The following is a 12,088-nucleotide window of genomic DNA, read 5'->3' as shown; positions in this document are numbered from 1 at the left end:
GAGCTATCTCAGCCTCCCAACTAAGCATTCAATGATCTCAGTGTCAAACCTGCTTAGTTCTGTTCTACCATTACACAGCATTGATTGCTTCTTACATAACTAGTCAACTTCAACTTGCCTGCTCCTGTAGAGAGTTCCTGCTCTATCTGCCTCCCAGCCCATCCTGTAGTCTACATTCCCCACCTCTCCTTGCATCAGCTCATCTGGCTGAGCCCAGATCTAAGTTGATATCATTACCACCTGGGCAGTAGCTCTAAATGCCTTCCAAGTTCTTGAATGTCACAGAATCTCCTATTGAGAAGGTGTCTCGGAGAACTTCTAGTCCACCCTTTGCCAGAGTAAGACTCCCCTCAAGCACATCACTGAAAATGAGGCATCAAATCTCTTTTTGAAGACCTCTACTGATAGACTTATCACCTCCCAAGGTGTTCTTTTCCTTTCAGTGACAAACTGTGAGGAAGCTTTCCTGACATCAAATCTCCCTTATTTTTTTTTTGCAAGGCAGTGGGGTTGTGACTTGCCCAAAGTCACACAGCTAGGTGATTATTAAGTGCCTGAGGTCAGATTTGAACTCAGGTCCTCCTGACTCCAGGGCTGGTGCTCTATCTGCTGCCCACTGACATCAAATCTAAATAAGCCTTTCTCTAATTTTCACTCATGATTTCTAGCTTTATCCTCTCAAACCAAAGAAAACAAGTCTTCTTCTTCTTCTTCTTCCTCCTCCTCCTCCTCCTCCTTCTTCTCCTCCTCCTCCTCCTCCTTCTTTCTTCTTCTTCTTCCTTCTTTCTTCTTCCTTCTTCTTCTTCTTCTTCCTTCTTTCTTCTTCCTCCTTCTTTCTTCTTCTTCTTCTTCCTTCTTTCTTCTTCCTCCTTCTTTCTTCTTCTTCTTCTTTTTCTACTTCCTCCTCCTCCTCCTTCTCCTTCTCCTTCTTTCTTTCTTCTTTCTTCTTCTTCTTCCTTCTTCTTCTTTCTTCTTTCCTTTTCTTTCTTCTTTCTTCTTCTTTCTTTTCTTCTTCTTCTTCTTCTTCTTCTTCTTCTTCTTTCTTCTTCTTCATAGTCTTTTGAATGCTTGAAGAAACTTTATTCCTGACAGCAGACTGCCCAATGACAGGGAGAGTCTCTGGGACAGCCCCCCAGTTAACCCCACCTGTGTCCTGTCACCCTCTTGTATACTGAGGGGATGTATAAAGGGGCTTACTTCCATGGACAGAGGCTCTTACAAATGCCATGGATGAGGCTCTTACAAATGTGAGGTTCACTTACAAATGAGGAGTGAGTATGGGGTGGTACTCGCCAATGAGAATGAGCCTCTTGGCTGTTTCTGCTGTGTATGGCATACATGAATGAGTAGCCTCTGTTCTCACAGTAATTAACAGGGTAAAAGTCCACAAAGGTGTACTAGATAGGTAGTACAGTTCCATTTTACAGATGAGAAAAGATAAGTTAAGTGACCTACTTAAGGTCACACAGTTAACTAATGTGAAAAAATTCAAGTCCAGATCCTTCTTGAGTTCCACGTTCTCCACCATAGCATTCTGTTGGCTCAGTTTCAAATTCTTTGGTTTTACAAGACATTTCCCTCATGATAGGCAGGAATTTCAAGTTATTTCCACAGACATTTATTCAAAACCTATCTTTACAAAGCACTGGGAGTAAAAAGAGAAAAATGAGAAATATTTCCTGCCCTTAAGGGGTTTATTTTCTATCTGAGGGATATAGAGCATAGACAGGGAAGTAAAATTAGAATTATACATTGTAATTAAGAAAGAGTCAGAGAGGCAGATATAGAGATAGAGAGACAGACACACAGAGAGATAGAGAGCAAACATTTACAACTGAAGGAATGACTCCATGTAGAAGTAGGCACCTAGGCTGTGCTTTAAGGGGAATTGAGGATTCTAAGTGGTAGAAGAAATACATGTCAGGTTCAGAGAATCCCTTATACAAAGGCAAATGGTAGCATATGGGGTTGTTATTCTCCTTCATTCCTGAAGAAGACCATGACATCAGGTAATTCCATGAGAAGGACATGAATTAAATTTGAGTGAGGAGAGGCTGTGCCAAGTTACCAGCCTCACTTTTTCCTCCAGAGTCATCTGGGTCCAGTGGCCAGATATGAATTAGGATGAGGAGAAGGCCATGGATATGAGACAAACAGTGTTAAGTGACTTACCCAATATCATACAGCTAGTAAGTGGTAAGTGTCTGGGGCTGGATTTGAACTCCTGTCCTGACTTAAAGGTCAGTGCTCTATCCACTGCATCACCTAACTACCCTGGAAGATGGGATATTATGAAAAGGGAACAGCTAGGGGAAACTGGGACCCAGAGAAGGAAAGAAGGATAGAACTGGAACTCAAACCTAGGTCTTTTATCTCCAAGACTTGGATTCTTGAGGGTTGGGACAATGTCACTTTTGTCTTTGTATTGCTCATCACTGGGTACAGTGCATTAAATAAAAATTTGTTGATAGGTTGATGGAGTTATAGTGGCAGATGGACTTGTCCATGCTATGTATGCTCTTACCTTCAGGATACTTGTAATGGCTGGTGATGTCCACACGGGTGTTGCTGCCCACAGCCTTGGTGCTGATGCATTTACCGATCTTTTTGGTATCAGAGTAGACCCGTTCTCGGCTGTCATCCTCATTCCAGAGCCACGTGATGTAGTCAGCATTGACTTCAGCAAACACAAAAGGTCCATCGTGGGCCAGGTGCACATCACCTTCCCGAATGGCAGTGACAGAGGCTGGTCCACACTGAAACACACCTGAGTGTTGGACCAATGGAAAGAAAAGTGGATTTGAGGAATACCAATCTTTAGATGAGGTTCTGGTTCAGGAAGATCAGGAAACCTTGCTCCAAATAGAAATACAACTCCTAGTGTTCGGTTACCTTCACTCTCCTCCTGTGGTGTGGCATCCAGAACTTGCCAGCCATTGTAGGAGGAGCCAAGATCTCTTCGGGCAAACCAGCTTTCATTCCAGACATGGAAATTCCTGAAGTAATGGAAAAAATAAAAATACAGAATGAACAGATGTTCATTAAGTATGACTGTGTTCTAGGGAGATACCAAATTTAGGTAAAGCACAATTCCTGGCTTTAAGAAACTTTCTTTTTCAGGACAATACAGAGTATACATTACATGGTGTATTCATTAAAAATATATAAAGCAAAGTACTATTTGAGGTCTGAGTAGGAAGGTCATTCATTATCAATCAATCAGGATCATCATGTCCGATTTCATGATCCCATTTGAGGTGTTCATGGCAGAGATATTGGAGTGATTTATTATTTCCTTCTCCAGCTCATTTTACAGATTAAGAGACTGAGGCAAACAGGCATAAATGACTTGTACCTGGTCTTCTTGACTCATGGCCCAGCACTCTATCCCCTATGCCATCTAACTGCCCTAAAGGGAGATAGAACTTACTATATTCTCAAGTGTTTGAGTGAACCCTAAGTGGAAAGGCCTTTCTACCCAGAAAGACTTTCTAGTCTGTCCTGTCAGCATTCGTGAAATCTAAACAATAGGTTTCCTTCTGGGACCAGGGAATTATTCTTTTTGAAGCTTGAACACTTTGAGACCACTTAGAATCCCCTTTGAAAAAGCGAACATCCCCGGTAGAAAGAACATCTGAAACCTTTATTGGCTCTTACCACAGCTGGGCTTAGTTGAAAGCTAGTTTAGAGCAAGTTGCATAGTCCTATGGATAAATATGGACAGAGTTCAGTCTTGGTGATTTCCTTTTTCTGATCTTGTTGGCTTGTTCCTCAAACTAGGTTTTCCCCTGGGAATATTAGGACTAGTCTTGTGTCTAGGTCTTCATTATGAAAACAGAACCATACATTCCCTGACCCTGAACTTCCAAGTGTGACTTTCTCTATCTGTGCCCCCATTTCTGTTCTTTTTAAGATCAAGCTAGAGTTGTAGCTTAAATATATCAATTAGCTGTACATCAGTCAATCACCTTTGTGATGTTTGTCCTTCATTTTCTTTTTTTTTTTTAGGTTTTTTTGCAAGGCAAATGGGGTTAAGTGGCTTGCCCAAGGCCACACAGCAAGGTAATTATTAAGTGTCTGAGATCAGATTTGAACCCAGGTACTCCTGACTCCAAGGCCGGTGCTTTATCCACTATGCCACCTAGCCACCCCTGTCCTTCATTTTCAAAGAAGACCACAACACTACGGAACTAATGCCATGACAAGCACATGAATTGAATTTGAGTGAGGAGGGGCTGTGCTAAGTTATCAGCCTCACTTTCTCTTCCAGAGCCATCTGGGTCCAGTGACCAGATATGAACTAGGATGACTGGAGATGGTCCTGGATGAGAGGCACTCAGGGTTAAGTGACTTGCCCAAGGTCACACAGCTAGTAAGTAGCAAGTGTCTGAGGTTGGATTTGAACTCCCATCCTCCTAAATCCAAGGTCATTGCTCTATCCATTGCACCACTTAGCTGCCCTTCAAGTGGTATCAATGAGACAATCTAGGGCAAGGCAAGACATGGATATCTTTATCAAGGTGACATCATCAAAGCTAAAACAAATTGTTCCTCAGTGGGTATAAGAACCCAGGAGATTTTCTGGCATATTTACTGTATAAAAAGCTGTGACTCTCTGATTTGAAGGTTCCAAGATTTTAGAATTCTAAGTGTCAAGGATGGGACAAACCCTTGAATTGGTTAGACTTGTCTTTAGGAGACCAGGTCCAGGGGCAATATTATAGGGTTTAGGGTTATGCTACTGAGTTTTTTCCTCTCTCTTGGGGAAAAGTGAAAGGGCAGTGCCCCACATGTCTGCTCTGTCCCATGCCTACTGTCCCTTGGAGAGGTTCCCATAGTCCTAGGGGAAGGGAAAGAGCTATCACCTTCCCTTTAGGGAAGTATCTATGACTGGACACTTACCACATGCTGTCTTCAGTTATGTTTTCCAGGGTCCTCCCGAATGAGTCCACATATTTGTCCACACTCAAACTCTTGTCTGTATCATGGGCTGAGTTGAAATTGGAGACCACCCGGGTGGCAATTCCTAAACACCTTAAGACTAAAAAAAATCCACAGACTAGGGATACTCCAGACATCTTGGGAAAGGTATTTCCACTCCAGATTTCTTCCCTTCCATTCCCCCCACATCCTGGTCCCTCTCATATCCTGGCCACCCCCCCCCCCAGGGAGCTGAATTATAACTCTGATTGTATCTCTCCATTCACTCTGTTCCCACCCAGTGTTTGTTCTGCGCGACTTTCCTGCTCATATCCTAAGATTTTCATATATTTTGTTTTAAGGGAGGTACACTTGAAATGTGTTCTCAGGTGAAACCTAGAAATAGTTGTCCTGGATTGTCAGATCATTTTTTTTGAGGGGGATGGGCATTTTCTTTGGCTTTATTCCCCAAGAGCAGATCACTGAGACCAAGGAAGTTGGGAGGAACTAGAGCCCCTTCATGCAAACTGAAGACAAGGGAATGGAGAGCTGACACTCTCTTACCCACCCAGGTACCTGTGCACATGACTCCAGCAAAGACCCAGCACTGGCCATATTTGACAGGCTTAAATCTGCCCTTGTACCATTTGTAGAGGATGGCAACGCTGCCCCGCCAGTGCAGTGGGCTGGTCCCACCAAGGTACTTGCCCCGCCACTGGCCCTGGACCACACCTTTGTCATCATTGCTGTTCACCTGCCAAGAGAGGCCTCATTCAGTTATTCAGGCTAGAACCCTCTAGGAGGAAGGTAGGACTGGATGGCTCAGTGACCAGAGCATAGGACCTCAAAATCCCATGGGGTTGAAGGTGCCTTCTCAAAATGGGTAGATTTCCACACCTACCCCTTTCCTTTAGTAGAGTAGAGCCTTATGTCCAAGTGGAAGAGTGTGAATGGCTCACTTTACCCCAGCCCTATCCAGAAAATATGTTTTGTTAAGAATGGGAATTGAAAAGGAGGAAGAATAGTGTAATATGGTACAAAGTACAGGAGTGTATATATCCTAAAATATCCTAGTACCTTTTTTTATGGTAGCAAAGAACTGGAATCAAAGTAGAAGTCCATTAATTGGAGGAATGTCTAAAGAAACTTTGTCATTCATTGTAATAGTATATTATTGTGCTATATTTCTGAATGTTAGGAATTCAGAGCAACCTGGGAAGATGTGAAACTGAGTGAGGTAAGCAGAACCAAGAGAACAAGATGCATAGTGACCAGTTGAGTTTTGAGTAATGTAATAATTGACATGATAATAATAATTCTAATAACTAATCCTGGTCATGGAGGACAGATAATGAAACACATGTCCTTGGCACAGAAATGGAGGCGCATGGAGGCAGAAGGGTGCATATAATGTCAGATGGTGACATTGTATCCATTGGTTTTTTTTAAACTAATTTTTCCTTTTTTTAGAGGGTAGAGTTCAGTGCTGGGGGTGGGACAGTACATTCAGAAAGAATATGTTGAAAAAATTAAATAACCGCACTAGATCTATTTATTTTTTTTAAAGAAAAAAGCTTAGAGTTTAGAGATTGAATTCTAGTTCCAATTCTGCATTAGCTCATTGTATGATTTTTATCAAGTTATTTATACAGTTGGAATAGAACTCCCTTTCTGATACTCTCAGTACTAAGGTTGGTCCCAGCTTGGACCATTGCTCTTCCTGAAGATAGACTTCTATGCTCTATGTTCAAAAGGCCATTTTCAACTTGAATAACCTAAGATTTCTTTCAGTTCTAACATTCTGTGTTCTAGGACTCCTTTTTACTTGGGAAGTTAATGATAAAGGCTTTAGGATGATGATAGTATCTTAAGCCAAAGTCAAGATATCATTCATTCATTCATCCATCATACCATTCACTTAATCCATTCAGTTTCTTTGTTTTTGACTTTTAATCATCTATGCTTTTTGGATTGTTTCCAGAATTGCATAGTGGTAAGAGTATTGATTAGCTGTCAGGAGTCCTAAGTTTGAATCTTGCCTTTTAGGGCCTCATTTTCTCTTTTTAAAATTGAGGATGTTATCTATTTTGGGGATCTATAGTACTCACCCCACAAATCTGTTAAGGATAGCATTTTAATAAAAAAATGATTATTATTCCCTTCTCTTCTCTTAGATTAACAAGAATTAATTGTAACCTTGCTCATTTGGGGATCTTCACAGGAGACTCACAGGTCTCTCTCTCTCTCTTTACATATATATGTATATATATATACACACACACACATACAGGTCCCTTTGTCCTTCCTTTCACATAAATAGAGCTATAGACCAGAGAGCTTTTGCTGAACTTGCTGCAAGTCACATAACTCAGAATTTGTATTGCCTATGGTCCTTAGAGGAGGAGCTCCCCAAACTGTCCTCACCATGGCACTGATCACTCTGGTGACATAGATGGGGTCGTTCCTTTGGGACACATCAGTGACTGGGTCTTCCTGGTGGTTGGGGCTCCGGTCCAGTATAGAGAGGCAGATGTTCAGAATGTCCTCTTCAAACTGTGGTTCCGAAAAGCCAAGCTCAGTGTGTGGTCTTAGGGTAAGTTCCTGGTGCTGTGTCCTAACTCTGACTCTTAGATTGTTAAAGGCCTCCAAACTGTTGGCTCTAAGCCTGAGGTTCATTGTTACCTAGTAAAGCCCCTTTGAATATCCTTTCCTAAGGACATGAACCCTAACCTCCATAGAAACTCCAAACAATGCATAAACTCACACTGGTGAACCCCTAAACAAAATACATCCTCCATGGAGACCCCAACAGCTCCCAGTCCCTAGAGAAACCACCCTGCTTCCTATATCCAATACCCTGTAAAAAGACTTGCTCTCCCCACTACCCACTGTTGGAATCTGCTTAGACCCAGTCTGCCACCGTTCCATCATTCAACAAACAGCTTTGCATTCCCTTCAATTTATAGTACCATCTTCCTTTTTACTGAGGATTCACCTTTAGATCTTTCATAAACCACTGTAACTAATTGACATTACTAATATTAGACCCATAGGGTTTTGACCTTTATTTTATGGGTAGAAAATGAACTCCCTATCTTCTTATCTTCAAATGCCCCTCCTAGGCAAGTCACACATAGGTAGTCCCAAGACTCAGAAATACCCAGGGTCAACCAGAGGCAAACTGGAAATCTTTCTTGTAATTTTTTTTTAGGTTTTTGTAAGGCAAACGGGGTTAAGTGGCTTGCCCAAGGCCACACAGCTAGGTAATTATTAAGTGTCTGAGACTGGATTTGAACCCAGGTACTCCTGGCTTCAGGGCCGGTGCTTTATCCACTGCACCACCTAGCCACCCCGTCTTGTAATTTTTTTTTTAAAGGGATAATCTGACCCTGGAGAGACCAGAGCAGACAGAAAGGACTTCTGAGTTCTTTCCTCCCTTTTCCCAGGGCCCCAGTATGACCACTCCCTTGGAGACCTGCCCGTAGTTCCAGCCCTGGGCTCGGATGTGTTTCTCCACTCCTCGGAAGATGATTCCGTTGTCATTCAGTACATACTCCTGCCGTTCTTCCTCTTCAGCCAGGTAGACATCATCCTCTAAAAAACAGTCACCAGGATGGAGAATTATCCAGGGACTGAGATGGGGCTGAGGACTCTGCCCTGGCTATCTTGAGGGGATGATTCTGTATCTCACTGAAGGATATTCCCAGGGGGCATGAGGCACCTGGGGATCTGATGGGGGTAACTACCTTGTTGAGTAGTTGGACAGGCAGTGGAGTGGGGCTCTGTACAACTGATGCTAGATGGAGAACCAATCTAATAGTCCTTGGCTTACCTGAGCACCAAGGGTTGAAAAGGAGGACAAAATGACCCAATTTCTTGTTGTTGTGTTTGGAACGGGAGGAGACCCTTCCGCTTAGCTTGTAATGGCCAATGACAGCATCGGGTGGACTGGAGATAGAGACAGTCATAGAATTCTTTTCCCTGGTCTCCTGCATGGCTTTCCAGGTACCCTTGCACTTCGACTCAGTTGCTTCAAATATACATTTAGTCTTGAGGGCTTCAGAGGCCTGGGGTCCTATCAAGAGAGTTGACTGTAAAATGCAGCACTGAAAGCTAAAGAGGTTGAGAAAGGGGACCCTTCAGGAAAAAAATGCTGTTTGGTGTCTAGATAGGAAGGGCAACTAGGTGGTACAATGGATAGGATCACCTGAAATCAGGAAAATGAGTTGGAAAAGGAAATGGCAAACTACTCCAGTAGCTTTGCCAGGAAACGTGAAAAATTTGACAAGATAAAAATGACTAAACAGCAAGTCTAGGTAAGAAAGGTCCATTGTACAGGGATTGACTTGAGAGGGTCACAATGAATCCCAGGGCTATTGCAGAATTCTAGAATCCCCAGGACTGGAGGAAGTTTGTGTGGATGTCACCTCATCCAGCCCCTCTCCACATCTTCATCCAAATGGTTCCTGAGCAGAATGGGGTAATGAACAGACTGCTGAATAGTGACCCTGGGAAAATCACTTATTTTCTCTCCAAGCCTCAATTTCCTTAACTAGAAAATGGAAAACCTGGACTGGAAGACTAGAATTCTAGATCTTTGCTTTTAGAATGCTAAAGTCAGAAAACACCTTTGGGGTCAGTGTCCTGGGAGGAGCACATAATTCCTATGTACACGGAGTTAGATATGAGGAGGAGACAGAGCTCCACTTGGAACTGTTCCTGTTCTCAAGGATCTTCCATTCATGGGCTTGGATTTGGAGCACAGGGAAGGGGGAGGTGATGGTGAGGGATAGTCAGAGTACAACTTGGAAACAACTAAGTAGGACACAAGGTAAATTGTAAAGGAGCAGACCTCTAACTTAGGAGATCCAGTCTTCCTGGAGGAGATGAACCCTGAGATGTACTATGATCGAAGAGGTGGAGACTAAGTGGGAATGCATTGGGATCAGAGGTCAGGGGTTAGAGTTTCAGTTCTGTTATGTACTTCCCTATCTGAACCTGGCTTTTCTTTTTTGGACCAATAGAGCTTAAGTATGTGAAATTGGAGGATTGATCTAGGTATTTTCCAGCCCTAAATCTATAATTATTGAGTCCAACACTCTCATTTTACAGAAGTGGAAACAGGTCCAGAAAGAAGTAACTCTTCCAAGGTTATTTGATATGAGTTACCCAGAGTGAGCATTTGACTCAGATTTCCTGATTCCTTAGTTTAGTGATCTTTTTATTATATCACACTCTATAACTATGAAATATATACTGACTCTTGGGCAGTCCTTGAAAAGGTGTGCTCTGGATCACAAGTGGTCTTAACTGAGAAACCCTGATGGTTCCTTAGGAGCTGTCTCTGTAGCTGCAATCTTGGGCAGCATGAATTGACCTCCAGAGAGCAGGTCAAAGAAGGTCTTGGTTGTCTGCTATTTTTGCCATGTTCAGGTCCCAACTGGAAGTCAGATTTTAGATGATCAACATTAACAATCTGATCACATCCAGAGGATTTGTCTGTAGGAGGATGTGGAGGAGAAAACTGGAAACTGTAGCAAATGAGAATCTTTTGAAAGTTGGATATGTTTAGCTTGGAAGAGAGAGAGAGAGAGAGAGAGAGAGAGAGAGAGAGAGAGAAGAAAGAGAGACAGAGGAAGAGAGTAAACTTTTCTCATGTGGTTTTATAATTTTAGCCAAAAAACTGAAGAGTTCTAATCTGTCCAGGTCCAAGATTCTTAGATGTATGAAATTTGAATCCCCAGATCATACAACTGATACCTCAGAAGTCTCTCACCTAACCCACACCTGAATAAAAACATACCCAAGTGGGCTGTCCAATGTTGCTTGAAGACCTCATGAAGGGGACCCCAAGGCATCCCATAGTAGGTATTATTTAAGTGCTTATTCCTTTCCCCCTTCCCATTGTAATTTTGAATAATTCTACATATTAGAAAATTTTTCTTTATGATAATCCTTAATTTAGTTCTTGTACCTCCCTACCTTCCTAGTTCTGTCCTTTGGGACTAAGAAGAACAAGAGCACATCTCATTCTTCTGCCATCTGACAACCTTCAGACACAGGAAGACAGTTAATGTGCCTGCCCCAAGCCTTTATATTTTTCTTTGCTAACGATCTGGAGTCACTTTATTTGATCTTCTTGATTATGAAATGAACGCTCTTTACCATCCTGGTTACTCTCCTATGGCCACTAGTGTGGATACTAGGGTGGGAGGGAAGGGAACAAGCTCCCACTATATTCCAGGTACTCTGTTATGAACTGTTCAAATATTATATCATTTGATACTTGAAATCACTCTAGGAGGTAGGTGCTCTTATGATCCTTATTGAGAATTATATATGTAATTGTATATTATGATATATATATAATATGTAATATCTACTTTATATCCTAGGATATATAATAGAAATAATATATTATATCATATTATATAAAATATCATATATGATATAACATATAGTATCTATTATACTATATTATAGTATTATATATTATAATTCATGTTATATATAGTATATGTTATAATAGATACTAGATATTATGTATAGTATCATAATATATTACAATATTCTAGATATATATATATGGTATCATATATAATATACAGTATTATAGACAGAGGTTAAATTACTTGCTCATGAACACACAGCTGGTAAGTGTCTGAAACTAGATTTGAACTCATATCTACCTGACTCCAGGCCCAGTTTTCTATCTCTGAACCTGTTGCCTCACTATCCAGTTTATTAGTATCCTTTCTAAAATGTTATACCCACAACTAAACTCAGTACTCTAGATGGGGTGAGTCTGAGCAGGACAAAGAACAGTAGGATTATCTCCTCTCTAGTTCAGGGCATTACATCTTAAGATTCACCCTAAGGATGCAGTTAACTTTCTTGATTGTCACATCATATAATTGAGAGGCCACCAGGTGGTGCAGTGGGGACGCAATGCACTTTGAGTCAGAAGACTTAAGTTCAAATTCTTTCTCACATCTACATACTAGCTGTGTAACCCTGGGCAATCTGGTTCTTCTCTCAGTCTTAGTTTTCTTTTCTACAAAAAGGAGAATAATAACAGCATCTATCTTTTAGAATTGTTCAGAGAATCAAATGAAATAACATATCAGCACCTTGCAAACTATATCAGGCTACATAAACATTAGCTATT

General features: G+C 41.6%; 1 protein-coding gene across 1 annotated transcript in view; it reads right to left on the bottom strand.

Annotated features, from left to right (window-relative positions):
- TGM6 (transglutaminase 6) overlaps positions 1-12,088 on the bottom strand; it is a 48,889-nt gene that overhangs the window by 16,103 nt on the left and 20,698 nt on the right. Inside the window, exons 3-9 of the mRNA XM_074211189.1 lie at positions 8,753-8,995; positions 8,396-8,514; positions 7,345-7,473; positions 5,497-5,674; positions 4,903-5,041; positions 2,893-2,996; positions 2,525-2,767 (exon numbers count right to left, since the gene is read on the bottom strand). Coding sequence (XP_074067290.1) covers positions 2,525-2,767; positions 2,893-2,996; positions 4,903-5,041; positions 5,497-5,674; positions 7,345-7,473; positions 8,396-8,514; positions 8,753-8,995 — 1,155 coding nt within the window. The remainder of the gene's footprint in view (positions 1-2,524; positions 2,768-2,892; positions 2,997-4,902; positions 5,042-5,496; positions 5,675-7,344; positions 7,474-8,395; positions 8,515-8,752; positions 8,996-12,088) is intronic.

This window comes from Macrotis lagotis, chromosome 1, assembly GCF_037893015.1.
Source record: "Macrotis lagotis isolate mMagLag1 chromosome 1, bilby.v1.9.chrom.fasta, whole genome shotgun sequence".
In the NCBI taxonomy this organism is placed as follows: domain Eukaryota; kingdom Metazoa; phylum Chordata; class Mammalia; order Peramelemorphia; family Peramelidae; genus Macrotis; species Macrotis lagotis.
This window is presented reverse-complemented; position numbering and strand designations above follow the sequence as displayed.